Here is a 19,802-nt window from a genome sequence, read left to right as displayed (position 1 = left end):
CATTTTTATAGAAGTATTTTAAGCCGAGGAGGAGTATGATATTGTCTGTAAATATTCCATAGGAGTGTATAATGGTAATAAATTTTAATTCATATAGGCCCCCAGACCAGGCTTTTCTAATATAATGATTTTTTCCCATTTACTTTTGTTTATTACTTTTACCTGGGGCAGAAGTTGGCAGAGATCACATTATGTGCTCCCTGCTGTTTTGATATAAAGATGACCTCTAGCAGTGATCAAATGGTATCAGCCCTTTAGATGACTGTTATCAGTAATCTGGAGACAGACATGTAGAGAGGATGCACATGGCTTTTTCCCTGCATCTACTAGGGTGTGTTCACACGTGGCAGTAATGCATGCATTCTAAAACTCATGAGAACAGTTGAGAAACATATATTTGCCTGATTACATGGCTGTTAACATTGCATTAACAAAATGCATGTGTTAATGCCACGTGTGAACACACTTTCATATATCCTGATGACGTCATCACTGGATCCCCTGGAATTAGTGACGGAGAACCAATTATATCAGTCCTCTGTCACTGTACAGGATTGGACGGTCAGTGTGACAGCCGATCCTGCCCATGACACCAGACAGGTATGTTTGTAGGCTATTCGATTTAGATTAGAAAAGTGCCGCACCTCCCCCCGAAATATACTGCTTACAATGTTACACACACACACGCCTCTGCTGCTGCATAACCTCCTCATACATGCAAAAATGGTAGGAATACGACCTGCAGCATTTGCATCCTGCGCAGTCACTTTATGGCACATCTGACATTGGTGGGGTGAGTGCCACTTACCTCACTGATGTCCATACAAACAATGGGACAAAACCTGTTTGTGGTTAGCAAAATGCACTCGTGTTCATGTGGCTTAAAGGGGTTGTCCGAGAGTTATGAAAAAAGCAAAAGGTGGCCAGAAGGGGGCTGCTTAAAAAAAAGATGTTCCGATGCCCTCCTCATGTCCCGTTCTGCTGTTGCTCAGGTCCGTGCGCCAAGTAAACAAACATGGCCACCGGAGCAGTGCTGAATTCAGCTTCCGGCCGGACCCAACAACCATCAGGCCTGCATACACAGTGCTGTGAACAAGGATGGGTGGCCGTGGCCGCCCGGAAGCGGGATCCAGAGAGAATTTATACACATGGAGCTTTTTTAAAGGGGTACATTTGCCTGTACGTGAATCTATGAGGCTTGTACAGGTGTTAACATGATCTCTGGGTCAAACGTTTTCCTTAAGTCTAAAGACCTCTCCATAACCGGTAAGTCTTTGCTGCATATCGCAGCAAAGGCTTACCGGCAAAACATGCGATCAGTGCCAGTACCGGTTGCAGGTGTTTTTGCGCTGATCGCCATCGGCGAAGCTGCCAGCAGCTTCAAAGAGATGGTGGCACACGTGACGTGACTGGGAGCGCCGATTCGTCGCCATGACGGCCTCGGTTTTTCCGAAGACCCGAGGCTGCTTTGTGTTAACCCATTCATTTCAATGTGCTATCAATGTGAGGAGGAAAATCCCCATATACTGCCATACTGTAGTATGGCGGTATATGATAAAACCATACAGACAACCTAAAGTACCCAAGGGAGTCTGAAAAATAGTAAAAAAAAAAAAAATATATATATATAATAAAAAAACCCTAAAAACTCAAATCACCCCCCTTTCCCTAGAACTGATATAAGTAAACAGTAAAAATCATAAACACATTGGGCATTTTCGGATGCATTGTTGCCTAATCTATCAAAATATAATAACTGTTTTTCACTGCATTTAACCCCGTAACAGAAAATAGCGACCAAAGTCGAAAATGGCACTTTTGACATTAAAAAAAAAAAAAAAATTCTATAAAAAGTGATCAAAAGGTCGTACAGTGCTAAAATGATAACATTGAAAAGCCGCAAAAAAGACACCTCCCAAAGCTCCGTACACCAAAGTATAAAAAAGTTATTAGCGCAAAAATGCAGATGGCAAAATCCCCAATTTTTTTTTTTTTTTGTACAGGAGGTTTTAATTTTTGTAAATGTATGAAAACATTATAAATCCTATACAAATTTGGTATCCCCGTAATCGTACCGACCCAAAGAATAAAGTAGACGTGTCATTTGGGGCATACAGTGAAATCCGTAAAATCCAAGCCCACAAGAATACGCCACGAATGCGTTTTTTTTCTTTAGCAATTTCACTGCGTTTATTTTCCCCCGCATCCATTACACGGCATGGAATATTAAATACCACCATTTTGAACTGTAATTTGTTATGCAGAAAATATGCCCATACACAACTCAGTTCCACGAAAATTTAAAAAAGTTATAGATTTTTGAAGGTGGGGGCGAAAAATGAAAATGTAAAAATGAAAAAGGGCTGCGGCGGGAAGGGGTTAAAGAAGTAGATTTCTAGCTCTCACAGACCTGTAACTATGTTTGTAGGTAACAAAATACTTATTTTCCACCATAAATTTCAAATAAGTTCTTCAAAAATCAGATAATGGGATTTTCTGGATTTGTTATCTCAAAGTTGAGGTCTACCTATGATGTCACAGGCCACTCATCTTTTAAAGTGGGAGAACTTGTACAATTGGTGGCTGACTAAATGCTTCCCCCTTCCACTGTAATATAGGGTTGCCCACCTGTTGTGGCTTTGTTTTACCAAAATTTACACCTTTGCCCACTGTTGATTCAATATGTGTTTCCTAATAAGAAATTCTCATTTTTGAAAGCTTTGCTACATTCTTTATCAGCTGCTGAGAACTGTTGAGCTATTGGAAGTTCTGGGTGATAGGTGCTAAATACCAGATAAAGTGGGTGCTATTATTAGGATAAGTCGTCCGTTTTTTTTTTTTTTTTTTCTGGTCTCAAAACCCCTTTCAGTACAATAAAGTAATATGTCTGTTCCAAGTCGATGTCAAAATTTTGTACATGACATTTTACACACGTGAGCTTGACCTGTTACCTCTACCTCTTGCTGATTCCAGCCAAAAATGTTTTTTTGTTTTGTTTTTTGACACATTCTTGAAGTTGGCTTAGTTCCAGCAGAAAGCATGAATAATTTTTAACATATTGATATTGAGATGCTAGGACCCTATAAATAATTCACTCCCTGTTAGTTACCTCCAGGTTTGACAGTAGCTGCAGGGCATATTTCAAGTAACCGGCAATGAATGCCGCGCACTGCAATGTTTTTCATAGGCCTTAAGTTGCAGAAAGCCTAGTTGCTAATCATAATTCTAGGGGAGTGCTGTAAAAATATCTAATCTGCTAAGAAAAACCAATAGTTCACTTGTAGGACACATTGATTAATACATGGATGGCTGCGGCAATGAGAAGAATGTCTTATTGTTCTTCAATTTTATCTTTCAACAGTCTTTCATTGCTTTCTACAGTGCTTCCAGTTTGAGACAAGTTTTAAGTATTGACTTAAAACCTGAGTTGAAATGAGTGCACTTTTTGTTGAGCCTGCAATAATCTATCATTTCTTTTTAATCATCATAGTCCTTGCCTTTAATTAAGATGATCAGATCTGAAGATTGAGAAACTTGCTCTTTCAGGCATTTTAAGTAATATCAGGCTTCATCTTGCACATTTTTGTGCTCATCAAGCATAAAAAATTGGCTTGATTTTTATTAGACTTTTTTTTTTTTTTTTCATTTTCTGTTTCCCAACCAGCCTTCATACTGATTCACCTTTTTCCAAAGTCCAATTTATATGACCAAGGCAAATTATATGCGTCTCCATGAAGACAGAGGAAAGGGACATTTTTTCTTAATTATTGGCACATGATTCACTAATAGATGCTTGGATTATGATATTACATACAGGTCAGCTCCCCTTAGCATATTGACCAAATCCAATAATGCTGGGTCTTTCAGCATCCCTGCCATCAAGCTATAGTGGTTGTTTGAGTACTGCACACTTTTCAGGGGTTTACACTGGTTCACACAGCAGAACCACATACTTCATCCAATTCACTTGAATGAGGTTTTTGTGTTTTTTTTTTCTTAAAGGAAACCTACCACCATGGATCTACCTAATAAGGTAGATTTGATGGCAGGTTCCTTTAGGGACAAGTCCTATACTTTTCATTTCAAAATCTTGAGTGTCCATTTAAAAAGTTTTTAGCTTTGTGTATATCTGCAAATTACATGAAGAGGCTACTGGGGTGTGGAGTAGCCGTGCCATGGAGCGGAACTCCAAGCCCAAGTAGCCTCGTTGTAGCCCTCCTACCCTATCTTAAGCACACGTCCGGGAAGCCGATGAGTCTGCACATGCGCTTCACGGGTTTGTTAGGGCAGCTCCAGCAAACTGCTCGTTCAAGATGGGGTAGAGAGACTAGTGGGGCTTGGCGTTCCCTCCATGGCGCAGCTACCCCATGCTCCAGTAGTCTCCATGTAATTTGCATATATACAACATGCACTTTTTATCAAGATGTCGGCCACTCAAGATTTTGAAATTAAAAATATAGGACTTATTCCTAGTAAAGGAATCTAATATCGGATCTACCTTATTGGGTAGATCTTTGATGGTAGGTTTCCTTTAAAGGGGTTGTCGACTTTCAGGAATTTTATTTTCATGTAATGAAAAGTTGTACAATTTGCCAACATACTTTCTGTGTTAATTCTTCCCTTTTTCTAGATCTCTGCTTGCTGTCATTCTATGATGGCTTCATTGTTTACTTTCAGTGGATAGAAATCTGTCTCTGGTCATGTGATTTGTCACATAATGTAATTTTAACTGTCATTGTCTCACAGACATCATACCAATCCTGTGGGAACTGAATGGAGGTGGAAGATGGATGAGCCAGAGATGATTTTACGGGAAGCCATTGAAAATCACCAGAACATGATCAAACAATTTAGAGGTAAGATGATGATCATAATGGTTATCTATAGAGGTTAGTTACATGTGGATTTGTTATGATGAGATGGCTGTTATAAAGGCCAATTCAATATTCATGAATTGGTCCAAAAATTAGCAAACTATTCAGAATCTGAAACACTTTGCAATTGCAAGCCATATACCATGCCCATAAAACATAACCTTTATTGCTGCAGTATTCTGGTGGTGTAACCCTAGCAAGGGCTGCATTATGTGTACTGAAGTATGGCTAGTCAACACTTACAGAACATCGATCCCATCCTTTATTATATCTACATATGTTAGGATAGTATACTCTTTCTACCTACAAGCCATTTATGAGCACAAGTGATCAATTTGGTGTATTAAACATGCTATAGTTTGCCACATGAAGCATTCATAGGGGACTCAATTTTTCTTCTGCACCTCCCGAAATGGATTTGTATCCAACAAGGAATTTGTCTTCTTGTTCCTGTGTGACCTGATGTCATCCAGGTGTAGCATTTGCTCTCCTAGGCACGTCATTGGCATGCTTTCACAAAAGACTTGAAAGTCTCCAAATCGGACTCATAACCTCACCTTTTTTCACACGTGCCAAGGTCTGTCCTCTGGCAATTACTCCGTGCGCATTGTTCACATGACTTCTTGTAGCCAATCGCTGACCTCAGTAGTGATTTGTGCTAGCAAGAAACTCTGGAATCACTAGATTTAAAGGGTTAGTAATGCCTCTTCTCAGGCATTTTTTGAGGTAACCTGACTTTTTTTGTTAATGTAAAACAGATACATGCAAGTAAAGGAAATGAAACCGTGTACAGCAGAAGAGTTTTGTTTGCATTTGCTAGAACAATTTTATATGATGAATTCAGAGTTTGGCTGGAAGCACTAAATCACTTCCAACTTGTAGTTAATAGTGCAGTCTTCCATCACTGCTTCATTACACTTGCTGTTTCCTCCTCACTCTCATAAATGTGCAAACCTGTGTGACCAAGCTGTAGTTGGAAATCAAGAAAAATAACATTGTCCTGTATATATGGCAATGCAATAGTAACGGAATAACGATCATAAGAAAAAAAACCTGTATTTTTCTTTAGCTGATAACTGCCTGACCCTGGGTTTCGCTTGGCAGCTTCTTCCGGGGCATGCAAGGCGAAACTCAGGGTCAGGCAGTGACTTGGGTCTCCTTGTGGAAATTATATGCGCATTTTAACTTTTTATGTGAGTAGTACAGATATTAAAATATTTGACCTTTTTGGAAAGGTCTACACTATGTCCTTGTGTATTTTCTCTGCATAGCGGAATTTACCACAAAGAGATTTTTGAGGACTAGGAGAATACTATAGCAGTTCCGTGTCTGAATGGTGCCTTATTTTCATCTGAAGCGTTTTTGGTCGGATTGGTCTGTAAATATACCAAGGGATCCTAGGTGTGGAATAAGAACTCACATGTATCTGAAATAAGGATGAAAGACTAAGAAGTTATTGGGTTCCGGTCACACAATATAATAACAAATTTAAAATGCAGAAGTTTATAATTTATGAAGTATGTATTAATGTGTTGGGATGTATCCTGATGCTGACCATATAAGACTATATATGTATTTTATAAAGAGAGAGGCAATGCCCAGTTGTCCGGTTATTCATAACCTAGGAGCATGAGAGGAACTGCACAATGTAGTGTCTCTGTACTGCTAGTTGTAGCGGATGTATCAGGAGTGGTGCCTGCTCCTCACTTCAGTCCATTAAACGGTTCTAAAATCTTAGTATTTTCCAGCAGGATTATAGTTAATTAATTTTGGAGCTGTTGGTTAGGAATAATGAATTATGTAAATCAAGTTGATTACAGGGCCTGCTCTGCATGCAGAGGAATTGGTTTGTGTGTGCTGGCTTTTAAGAATAACGCAGAGAAATCTCCCTGGAGTAGACGATGACAGTGCAGAGCCACAAATCTGCAATGGCATGACTGTACAGCCATAAAGAATGTAACTGTTCTGGGATCTGCCTTTCGCTGGTTTGTGAAATTGGATAACTTACTTCCTGAGGGGCTCTTCTAGCCTGTTAGGGATATTAATAATTGTCACTGAGATGTACATTAGTGTAACAGATGAACACTATCTTATTGACTAGATACTTGGTTTGGTTGCAGAAACTAGATAATTGATTGGACTTTCCGAGTGATTTTTTTTACCTCCGCTTGCTCTTTATTCCCAGTCCACCTTAGCAATGCTTCTTGGTCTCTAGCCTGCAGACACTGACGGAAATTCATGGCAGCCCCTTCCATCTGTTTCTATGTGGTAGTTGTGCAACTTAAACTGGACTTTGGACAGGTTTAGCTTATTTGAAGTATGGATCTTGGATACTTTTAAAAGAATATTAAGTTTTAAGAGAACCTTGAAGTGCATACATTGTATCATTGATGGCTGTTGTACACTCTCTACAGTAGGTAAAAGAAATGCAAGTTTTAAAAATAAAAACAAAAATGAATTATAATTTTTCTAGCAGACCTAGCGGAGGAAAAAAAAATATTCTCCTTAAATCTTACATTCTTTGGGGGGTATGTTATCTACCTTTTAAAAAAACAAACAAAACAAGTGCTATGCGTGTTCATAGATGGTAACTATTATTAAAACTCCTTATAATGCTTGGAAAACAGCACAGTTTTATAATCCTAGATAGCCCCATGTTTCATTATTATTACAGTAGTGGAGTGGAAATTGTCAGCATACTACGTATTCCTGATACAACCTGGGGTGTTTTTATTTTTCTTTAGTTTATTTATAAATTGCTTTTACATGGTTGTCATTTATGAATCAATTCTTTCCATTACTGCTATTACTTACTATTTATACTGCAGGAATTGATATGTCATGGTTAGCTCTAATATTTCATTACAGTCTTCAGCTTTATGTGCATTCAAATTGTAATCTGTCACAGTTTTAAGAGAACAGTCAAATATAATATTATAACGTGGAAGATCTAAAAAAAAATGGACTTGACTATTTATTTACTGATCTCACTATAGAACTTTTAGTTCCTTGTTGTGTACATATAAGACCATCTCCCAGTTTCAGTAGTAAGTGACCACCAGTTTAGTCAATAACTAATATTTTTTCCTTTATTGTATTCTCTGTATAAGAATTGAAGTCCTGCCATAGAGCTGTTTTTAATTGTTATACTACCATCAAAATCCATCATGATGTGTTTTAGATTTGTTATCCTTTGTCGACTCCCGTCTAAAATCAGACCGGAAGGTCTCTGGCGCCATCCATGCTGTAGCTTCACAGGCTGTTACACTGGCCTTGCCCTCCCTCTTCCACACAATGTGAGGGGGAAAGTTCTTGTACACTGTAACAGCCTTTAAAGCTGCATCAGCGGGACTCTCGTAAGGATTTTTACTGTTTGAATACATTAAAAGCAATAAAATAATATTTTCACTAAAAGTATAAAAACACCTTTAATTCTTTCAATAACGTTTCAACAGTTTTTGTTAAAGAAATCTACCATCAAAGTTTGGTAAACGTACTCATAGAACCAGGCACTATAATTGGGTTAATCTTATATTTGTTATCCGTGGCCTCCTTCCTCCTGAAATCAACTTTTAAAATGATGCTAAAGAGCCAGAAGGGCTTTCATGGTGCTTTACCAGAGCCCCTCCATGTTGTATCTTTACAGGTGGTTACACTGTTTAGATTTACAACAGGCAGAGAGAGGGGAAAGTGCACCTGCACACAGTAACAGCATGTCAAACTACAGCACGGGGGCTCTGGTAACACCCTCAGAGCCGTGCAGGCTCTTTAGCATAATTATCAAAGTTTAGAAGGAAGGAGGCCATTAGTAACATGTTTTAAGAAAATGACCACAGTGCCTGGGTCTATGAGTCGGTGTCCCTGGTTTATCATGCTTGATTTTTTTTCTTTGCTCTTTCTGGTGGGGTGTTTGTGCTTATAAAGATATCTACCAATCACGGACTAAGAGGTCTAGTGCTACTGTTCCTTCTCTTCCTGCAGGGGTGCCTGGTGTGAAAGCTGATCGATTTGAGGAAGGCATGGCCGTTAAGCACTGCGCACTGTCTTTAGTGGGAGAACCTATTATGTATCCTGAGATCAACAGGTTTCTAAAGTTACTGCATCACAGGGAAATCTCTAGTTTTCTAGTCACAAATGCACAATTCCCAGAAGAAATAAGGTATGTATTCTACTACCCGCTTTTACATGATTGATATTTAATGTGCAGGGGGAATATCCTCCATCAGGGAGCAGTTTCTTATCTACGACTACCATCTTGGCTAAAAACTCTACAACCCCTGGTTACAGCTTTTCCACTGACCAGATTCTTTAATGTTAGAAAAATGCTTTCTGTGGGATAACTCGTATATGATATGACAGGTGGAGTCAGGCATGGCATTTCTTTCTGTTTTGTGTTTATTTTTCTTACTTTCTGGATGCATCAGAATTGCTGTAGTGACTGACACATCCTTCCTTCGTATGACTTTTATGTACGGATTAAGGCTTACTTTGATCCACATATTTAAGGGATGGTATATTAAAAGGAACATAAAGAAATACACATCAAAGTTGCATTCTAGCACAAAATATTCAGTCATGTAGAAACTGCTCTTTAGACATGTGTAGTTCTTGTTGCTCCCTTAAATATTGCTTTGCTTTCCTTATTACCATTATGCTGACAGTGTAAAGAAAATCTGCACGTGTATAGTTTTATGAGCCCATTAGGAAACCAAATGTGTACAAAAATTGAAATAATGCACTCTTTCCACTTTGGGGATGTTGAATGTCTTTTGCATTGTATATTTCTTAATCTTGGCAACAGAAAGGTTTTTAATTCTGTTTATTAATATACTCTTTTGGTTATTTTCTTTATGTATAATATATATGTCGTTTTAATACCCAGAAATTTAATGAAATAATGTACTGGATCAGTGGTGGCAAAGCTAAATGCCAAAACTACAACCCAAAACCCTATTAATTATCGCAAAGTACCAATACAGCAATTTCAGTAGTAACTTATTAGTCCCTGCTATGCCACAGCTTTTAACAATGTCGGCAACAGAGGACACCTACTCAGTTAAAATTAGGAGGGGAAATCCAGATTTGATTTGGCTCTTCTCTAACGAGTCGCTAAATACCTAGAATCCTGGAGCAGTAGCTGCTATGATAGGCTGCATTTACACGACCGTATGTACAGCTGCAAGCCATACATGCGTCCCCCATAGACTGCAATGGCCACACGGAGCGATACGGTATACCACTCTGTACACGGGGAAAAAATAGGACATGTCATTATCTTTCCCCATGTGCACGGCCATACACCATTTATCTCTATGGAGACGGGAGGGGTCACCCCTCCTCCTCTCCAGTGCACAGGACATATGCCCATCCGAGCCGTGCGTTCGTGTCAACTCCGCCATAATCTGACCTTGTCCACAGCTGCTTGCTCGTCTTGCAATCCCTGAAATTTGTAATTTCTCCAGTCCTGTATTTCTGTGCTGTGTGAATCTTTGTCACTTTGGCTACATTCAGACGATGTATACCCGCCGTACAGCGGGCATACATCAGCGCTGTGGAGAGGAGCAGGGGCTGAGCGCAGCTCACCCCTGACCCTCTCGATAGGCATATATAGCACACGGCACCGTATCACGTAGTAAGAGATGGGACATGTCCTATCTTTTTATGGTCTACGGAGCGGTACGGTGCCACACGTGTGCTACACCGTACTGCTCCCGTACAGGGCCGTGAGCCCATAAAAGTGTATGGGGGACGTATATCGGTTGTATATATGTCCCCCATACATGTGTGTGAATGTAACCTTTTTCTGTACCGTATCCGTATAATATAGAGTGGGCAGGCAAATGATGAATGACTATTGGCTGGCTGACAGAATGCACCTCCCACTGTTTCTGGTCTCCCTGGATACTGAACGTATATACAGCAGCATACAATGCACAGCCGTAAGCAGCACATACGCTACCTGTATTTTGAGAAAATAGGTCATGCTCTATATTTCTTGCGTCTCAAACGGTATGGAACGGTTCATGGCCAATTTCATACGTTTGTATGGATGCAGCATTAAACTGTGACATGTACGGTATATTTTAATTTTTTCAATGGCATTTGATAATTGTACTTTTATCAAAACACTTTTTCATACAGATCTTTATATGGAATCTATTATCCATATTGACCAGGTCAAACTGAACTGTTGGGTTGCCCTTTGTGTCGTTACCAGTTGGACTGTGAAATGGATTCCAGGATTGTAGTTGGACTTGGAGCACTCTGGTGTACTACAGTGCAAGATCTATTCACTAAATACAGCATGGGTCCCCAAAATTTTTACATAGGGGGCCGTTCACTGTACCCCTCAGACCGTTGGAGGGCCGGATAAATAGCGGTACATGTGACCGCATCCGTAATACACTGGGCCCCCCTGAAATAATTAATATACCGCACTCTCTTGTGAACTATTTTATATATTGGCCCAATGAATTAATTAATTGGGTCAATTAATTATTAAATATACTGGGACCCCACTCCATTAATTATTTCCTATGTTGCCCCCCCATTAACTACCAGACTGTCCCCCACCATTAATTATTTCCTATGCTCCCCCCCCCCACCATTAGTTGTTTTATATACCCCCCCCCCCCCCCGCACCATTAGTTGTTTTATATGATGCTCCCATAATTAATTATTTCGTATATATGGGTCCCCCAGCCGGCACAATGTTTTCAATGTTTTTGACGTAATCAAGCGGCCGCGCATCCAGGTTCATGGTGCGATGTGCGCCGGGGTTGTCTTCCGGCCACCTGCAGTAATATATATACTGTAATAGTATACAGTGACGGGCAGGAGCTTCCCGTCCGGACTGACAGAGGCCCCTGCCCGACTGGGGAAGCATAGAAACGGTCTGCAGGTCGCATGTGGCCCTCGGGCCGTAGTTTGGGGACCCCTGAAATACAACATAGTCCCTCTCTTCTGTTCTGAGGAAGAGCTATAGTACAGCTGAATACTACAGCTCAGTACTACTCGGGAGGAAAGTCTGTGCGGTGAAGTCCAGCTACAGTACTGGAATATAAATGTACTTTTCATAGTCCTATTGCTACTACACACAATAGTAGGGTTTCGCAGATTTCCAGGACCAATATCAAACACTGTCCGCAACTTTGTATGGTAGAAACTGCTGCCCCATTCCTTTTTAAAATGGTTGGTGTGGAATAAAAATGATAAATGCTTGCAGTAATAAGCTTATACATTTACATAACTCTATATTGGAAGCTTTCTAAATTAAGATCTCTTCTAAAGGAGCACTGCGGAATTTTCCTTTGGTATCGTTCATTATACTGTGTGTGTCTTTTTGAATTTAGGGTTTTTCATTCATAGCAATATACAGTAGATTATTTCTCGATTGCTGGAAACTAAAATCAGTTCTTTTCTTCCAGGTCTCTGGAGCCAGTCACACAGTTGTATGTGAGTGTGGATGCAAGTACTAAGGACAGCCTTAAGAGAATTGATCGCCCACTCTTTAAGGATTTTTGGCAAAGGTTTCTTGACAGCTTGACGGCTTTGGCAGAAAAGGTAAAATATGGAATTTTATTAAGAGGGTGTTACACAAACGTAAGTGCTTCTAGCAGTAGCTGTTGTCTTGCTCACATTGCCATCTCAGCCATAGAACTAAGATTACATACAATTTACAAATTAAGGAGAACATTCAAAATAGACCAGATGTTCGCATCTTTTGTTAATTTGTCTGTTGTAAGATTTAAGATGTAAGATCACATTTCTTTTTATTGTCTGAACATTAGGCAGGAGAATAACAATAATGGATTAACCATTGCTGTGAGGATAGTTTCTCTTTCTTGTAAAAGATTTGGGAACACAAATGGCCACCACTTGAAGGGTTCATAATTATGTCCTACATTCTTGGAGATTCAAAATATTTGAAATTTGGATGCAAAATACCTTTAAGGAGTCCTAGGGAGACTTATTTTTGTGTATGAGTATTTGTTATTTGTGGGCCGACTTAATTGAACACATTCCATTGGATGGAATAGGACCCATGCCGAGAAGTATCATGTAGTTTTGTTCCTTCTTCCCCCTTCAGAAAACACAGGAGTAGGATGTATATGTTATAACACTACTCTGAATTCATACAAGTCACTACACCCTGAAAACCTCACGTCGTGAATGGTTAGCATATTATTATCCATAACCACTCCCAAATACAGTTGGGAAATGCCCCCTTCCTATCCTTTACTGTATTCCTTTACTGCTATACTTGGGGTAAGGTGCCACCATAGGAGGAAAGAGAGTAGGAGGAGACTCCAGGCTGCGTTGAAGGGAAGAAACATCGTGTCCCTCTTACTTTACAGGCACTTACACTGAAATTCTCTAATGTAGTTATGTGAGTGCTGAACTGTGCCGTCTTAAAGGTAACGTGTCACCAGCCACACGGCTTTTAAACCCCCAAACATACCTTTATAAGGGTGTATGTAATTGTTGTCCAGGCATGTCCCTCTAATGATTCTGAGCTGGCCTCGTGCTGAAATAGCAACTTATATTCATGGGCAGGTAGCAGTCAGGGAGTGGAGCATGGGGTTCAGAAATCAAGCGCTCACCCACCCTCCAGGCCGCTGCATCTGCTTTCTATTGAGCCAATACCTGCCCTGCCTCCCAGTCTTCCCATGCTTTAGTTTCAAATCTCGGACATGTGCAGTACGTTTATTATTTCCTCTCTGGCATTGCACTTATCCAGAGAGAGAAGCGCACATTGTGTATGCTCCACTTGCGAAGGTATGCAGCGCCGAAGAGTAAATTCAGCGGTGCATGTCCGAGATATGAAATGAGTGCAGAAGGATGGGGAGCCGCGGGAGGCAGGGCCAGGTATATGCTCAACTGAGAGTAGTAGATTTTTTGTGGCGCAGCTACCTGCAGAGTCGTGAGCATTTTTACTGCTCTACCCTTAACCCCACCTCATGGCTGCTACCTGCCTGTGAATATAAATTGATATTTCAGTGTGAATCCGACTCATTATATAATCATTATAAGGCCATGCCTGGACAACAATTAAGGCATCCTATAAGGCAGTGGTGGCGAACCTATGGCACGGGTGCCAGAGGTGGCACTCATAGCCCTTTCTATGGGCACTCAGGCCATCACCCCAGGACAGAGTTCACCAAACACTGAATCTTCTTTCAGTCCCAGGCAAATTAAGGGATGCTCCTATTCGACACTTTGTTGGCTGTATGGAACTGCAGGAAAAGTGAGAAGGTTTTGACAGAACTGCATTATCTTTGGAGGTCAGCCTGCTGGACCCAACCATTGATCCTTTACAGACAGACCTTGGAGAGAAGCTACAATGATAATCTTAATTTGCCTTTTAACTAGTGGCCTCAGACCACCAATACAATTGAAAGATGTGGAAGAACAGGTAGCAATAAGTTACTGTTTAAAATTTCTTGTTGGCACTTTGCGGTAAATAAGTGGATTTCGATTGTAGTTTGGGCACTCGGTCTCTAAAAGGTTCACCATCACTGCTATAAGGTATGTTTGAGGGGTTTACCACGGTGTGTCTGGTTCCCTTTTTTAATGTACAATCATCAGAAATCACAAAATGACTGGAAAAGAAAGGAGTCAGAAGACCAACAAGAGAATATATGTAGAATGTGGCAGAACAGTTTCTTTTCACAAGAAATTCTCATTTTTCTTATTATGTTGTTACTCTGTGCTTTTGCTGTTGTCTTACTAAAAAACTTTTGGAATATTGTGCAATTTTCTGCAGTTTATTCCAGCTGTCAGTAGTGTGCGAGGGCTAAGTAACTGTAAATTAGCAGCTAATTAGAGCTCCTCTTCTTTATTTTCATTGCTGTTACCATTATCCAAATGAGCAGAAAGTGTAGATGTGGTCAATAGCCTGAGCAGGTGCAGGGCTTATTATAAGATAATATGAACATAAGGAGGCCAATTTCCTCAGCACGGCATGGACTGCAGCGGATCTGACATCTGCTACAAAATGCATCATTATTTGTGTGGCTGCCTGACACTGTCTAACTTTATTTTAACCCAGGCGTTGATTTAACTTCCTATAAACCTCACTGAGCACCAGGTGGAGAGAAGCAATTTGGCATAATGCAAGAAATTGGCTTCAGAAATGATGGTGCCATTGTCAGTGTTAAAGGGGATTTCACAATTCAGATATTGGTAAACTCCTAATCAAACAAAATGGTAACATTTTCATTAAAGGGCTTATCTGAGACTAGCAATACATTGGGGACGGGCTGGGGAGGACTTATTAAAAAAAATTTATAATAATTAAGGCTGCATTCACACGACCGGGGGCACTGTAACACCCGCTATCGCTGGCGACATAGCTGCTGTCGGAGTGTGGGCACCGCCATGTTGGCTAAGATCGTCACTCCCCGTGATGTCATCTGGATGCGATGATCTGTTGCTATGCCTCAGGTCACACAAATACCTGAGGCTGTCTCGTTATACACCATATATTACTATGTGCGATTTGCACAGTATAATAGTTGATGTGCAAAAATCAATCAGACAACCTAGGGTTAAAGTACCCCAGGGGGTCTGAAAATATTGTAAAAAAATAAAATAAAAAAAGTTTTAAAAGCATCAAATCACCCCCTTTTCCTGAAATTGATATAAATATAAAAAAAAAACCTAAACCTGTTGGTTATCGCCACATTCCAAAATGTCCATCAAAAATAAGTGGTTACTCCTAGTCGAAAATGCCACATTTTTGCCATTTAAAAAATGGCCATACAGTCCTCAAAATGGTAGCATTGAAAACGTCATCAAAGGTCACAAAAATGACACATTGCACAGCTCCATACACTAAAGTATGAAAAGTTATTAGTGCCAGAAGATGGCAAATGACTTTTTTTTTTTTTGTACTGGAGGTTTTAATTTTTGTAAATTTAAATACTGTCACTATTAAGTGCAATTTGTTATGCAGAAAACCAGCCCCCACACATTTGTTTACATGGAAAAATAAAGTTATGGATTTTTGAAGGTGGGGAGTTAAAAAGAAATGTCCAGCAGAGCCCCCCCTTTAAATGAAATGTCCAGCAGAGCCTCTTCTCCCCTGTCTCGTCTTCTCTGCTCAGCTCTGGCTTCCTGGCAGTGTGAGCAGAGGCACTTCTATGCTATCTGCCCACACATACTATGACGTGCCGGCCAACTGATGACAGCACATTGTGTGTTTGTGTGCGGGCAGAGAGCATGGCGTGCCTTTGCCCACACTAGAAGATGCAGGGAGAAGACAAATTGTAGGAGAAAAGGAAGCTGTGGGTAAGTGCAGGAAGTGAGTACTCCTTTTTTATTTTTTTATTTATATACCCGAGTAGAAGCCCAGTGGGGCTTTTTCAGCGCAAAAAATGTGGTGAAAAACTTTGCTTATACTTATGAGAAAAAACGGCAGAACTCCAACTTATTCTTTTTCACAAGTTGGAGTGCTGCCGTTTTTCTACAAATATTATTGTTCTCTTTTGGTAAGAGTTTACCGGATAGCACCCGTTTTCATGTCATTTTGAAGGACTGTCTCCAGATATAGTTAGAAACCTCAGAGCTACCGAGGTGGTTCTGATGAAAATCTGAGCTGATGCCGCCAATAAATCTGCAATTTGGCCAGGCTGCCATAGCTGTAAGCTCCTCAAGTCCTTGCTTTCTTCCCTGATACACTATGACTTTTAGGACTGTGAAAGCAGAGAATTGCTCATGTCTTGAAAATGTCACTCGTTATTTAGGATGTCATTAGGAGACTTGTCAGCAAAGTTGCTGTGACGAATCTGATTTAATCGAAAATGCAAGTTGAAAACTAATCTGTGAAATATTTGATTCTCTATGCCGTTAAGTTTAGTCTTCTTTTAACGTAAATCTCCCATCATAATCAAGCATAATACACCAGGGATTTGTTGGCTAAATGAATGTGTTTTTCAACAAATGTACACATTCTCAGTGGATAAAATACCAAAATTATCTAAAAAGTTTGATGCCCAATTTCTTCCAAGTATGCTAATACCCCATATGGGGTGGTAAACTGCTGTACTGGTACACAGCAGGTAATAGAAACGAAGGAGCACCATTGGGTTTTTGTAAAACGGATACGCTGGAATACATTGATATTTATCAAGGAATACCACGATATATTTGAAGAGCTCCTGAGATAGCTGAACATTGGAAGACCCCACAAGGACCCCATTTTGGAAACTATACCCTTCACCGATTTTTATCAAGGTGTATGAGTATTTTGTCCAAGCAGGTGTTAAAAAAAATTGGGCTGAAAAAAATTTCATTTTGCCCTAAATATGGATATAAACTCCTGTAGGGAAACACAGCATGATTTGGAAGGGAAGAAGTGACGGTATGTAACAGGGGCAGATGGGTATAAGGAGGTGGTATAATCCTTATATTTTGTTACTTAGTAACTCCTGTAACTTTAAAACATGTTTTTTTGAGTCCTCCATCGTCGTCTAGTTAGGGGTACCTCGTTGGGGAAATGTTACCCTGGTACAGTATGGAGGGCATCAGAGGTACTTGGGCTCTTTCCCTCTTGATGACCAAATATGAGTGCCTTGATACCACCTCTTGAAAGTGAAGAAATGATACACCATGACCTGCACATTGTACAGATGGAAATGTGTTATACCAATGTGCACGGTCAGCTTTCTGTACCACACTTTAGGATTTTTTAGCACTTGATCTGAGAGATCTACTCCACCCATGTACTTATTATAGGCCAGGAAACAGTCTGGTTTGGAGACAGTTATGGTGTGTCTCTATGAATTGTGGTCAAAATAAGGACATCCCTCTTGTCCCTTATACTTGACCAATAGCAAATTCTCATGGCAGAGAGCCCATTGTTTGTTTTTCTTAGTGGTTCACTTATCAGGACCTTAGTGAGGCCTATCTGTTTTTTTGCATACAGTGCAGCACAGAAAACGATCCTTGGAAATGAGGGACTTGAAGAGTGGAATGCTTGTATAAAAGTTAACCACATAGAGTTGGTAACACTTATCCATCAGTGGGTGCACATAGGAAGGGGGCTAATTTGTATCTTTTCCCTCAAACTCTAAACATGTGAGTGCACCCTGAGGTATTCTTGCACAGCTTGTACCATATAATTGACTATTTGCCTCTTTCTTGGCAGATACTGGCATATTCTTAGTTTTCCTTTAAAACGTACTAGTGACTTGTTTACACATTCATTTTCAGGGGTGTAGGCCTCAACAAACTTGGTGGTAGAGGGATCGAGGATTGGCCTAATTTTGTGAAGACTGTCAAATGACAGGTCATTTTGAGGTGGGCACTATGAATTGTCGCTGTAGTTTAAAAGAAGAGTCCACAGTTGTTGCCTTTTTAATTGACTAATTAAAGAGGTGATAACAATTGCAAGCTTTCGAGACTACTCCGGTCTCTTCACTAGGCATGGTATAAGAAAATATCTGAATGAAAAACAAATTTATAGACAAATGGACACAGGTTATGGTTGATGAGACAAAGGATAAGAAACGGGACAATTAATGGATATAAAAAAAAGAAACACTAATGGCAATTTAAATGTTCTAGCACTTGGGGAGTGAGATGTTTATTATCCCTTGATTTGAGATCTCGTCCATACCAGTGATGACCCCACCGGCTCTGATGAGCAGATTCCCAAGTTCAAGTGAGTTCTGAAAGTGTTAAATTTTGTCATAACCACATTGTGTGAGGTGCAGGTTAAGTTACCTGGGTTGATGTAATCCTTGCTTGAGTTTGAATTCTTTATCCTTTTAGTAGTCCTGTCAGGACAGGTTTTACATCTTGGTTGGTGGCAGGGAGATGTTTCTGTTATTGCTGAAGAGTGCGCTCCTGACTATTTTTGGATAAAGAGACTTATCTTTTATTGGGAGGGAGTATGAAAATGTTTTACTTCAACCTGTGTAAAAACTTTATTAACAAAGTTTTGTATGTTGTGATTCAACACTTTGTAAAGTGAATCAATAACTTTGTGGTTTTATTTTATAGCAAAAAAAACAAACCTGTGTATTAGAAAAAGTTACTACAGCATAAAAAGACTTATTCATTGAGTTGTCAAAACACACACACCAGATGGCTTGTGCACGTGCAAAAGAAAAGTTACTTCTATTTTCCTATTACAACAAAATGAGCACAGACCTGATCAGCAAAATGTCATTGATAAGCGCTCAGTTGTCACAGCACGTACAAAAAAGTGCAGTGTAAAATGTTATTGCAATAAAAAAAATAAACTTTTACTCTCCTATATCAAAAAAGATGCTATGCCAAAAATTAAGTAGATCGTGATCAGCAAAATGTCACTGATCAGCACTGTGTTGGAGCACAAAAAAAAAGCAGGCACGCTAGGGATGTTCAGTACTGATCAGCGGCTGGCGGTTTGTAAAAAGCACAAATGGAGGTGCGACTGCTACAAAAATGACGTAAAAGAAAAATCTCCTGTACCAAAAAGTTAATCAAAATGCAATCAACTGCTCAGTCACAGAATGCACACACGGAGGTGCTAGCGTGCAATAAAAAGAGCAGAAATGAAAAGAACCTACATACTGTGACCCATGGGGGGGAGCTGGTGCTTTCTAGCACATCACCTCCTTTTCTGCATTTCGTGACCATGTCCCTTTATGGCTTCTGTGTCCTTGTCAGACAACAGCACTTGATTGGGGAGGAAAGTGGGGATAGAGGGGACACCACCCACAGACCCTCGAGGAAGATGGTTTGCTGTCCGGGACAGCAAGCCATCTTCCCAAGGACACTACATGTAGCAGTGCCGAGCATGCTTATTGTGGAGGCACAATAAATGACTCAGTCCCACTTGCCCAAAATTTTCTGACCCTGTCCGCTAGATTCAGCTTTTATTACAATTTTTTTCTAGGGCCACATAAAATTCCCAAATGACCCTGGTAATTGGAGTTC

General features: G+C 40.1%; 1 protein-coding gene across 1 annotated transcript in view; it reads left to right on the top strand.

The window, feature by feature from the left end:
- The window catches only part of LOC140118364 (S-adenosyl-L-methionine-dependent tRNA 4-demethylwyosine synthase TYW1-like), a 117,003-nt gene that overhangs the window by 61,382 nt on the left and 35,819 nt on the right, over positions 1 to 19,802 (top strand). Inside the window, exons 11-13 of the mRNA XM_072136201.1 lie at positions 4,747 to 4,856; positions 8,856 to 9,033; positions 12,302 to 12,437. Coding sequence (XP_071992302.1) covers positions 4,747 to 4,856; positions 8,856 to 9,033; positions 12,302 to 12,437 — 424 coding nt within the window. The remainder of the gene's footprint in view (positions 1 to 4,746; positions 4,857 to 8,855; positions 9,034 to 12,301; positions 12,438 to 19,802) is intronic.

The sequence above is a fragment of the Engystomops pustulosus genome, chromosome 2, assembly GCF_040894005.1.
Source record: "Engystomops pustulosus chromosome 2, aEngPut4.maternal, whole genome shotgun sequence".
In the NCBI taxonomy this organism is placed as follows: domain Eukaryota; kingdom Metazoa; phylum Chordata; class Amphibia; order Anura; family Leptodactylidae; genus Engystomops; species Engystomops pustulosus.
Note: the sequence above shows the minus strand (reverse complement) of the source record. Positions and strands in the feature narration are given on the sequence as shown.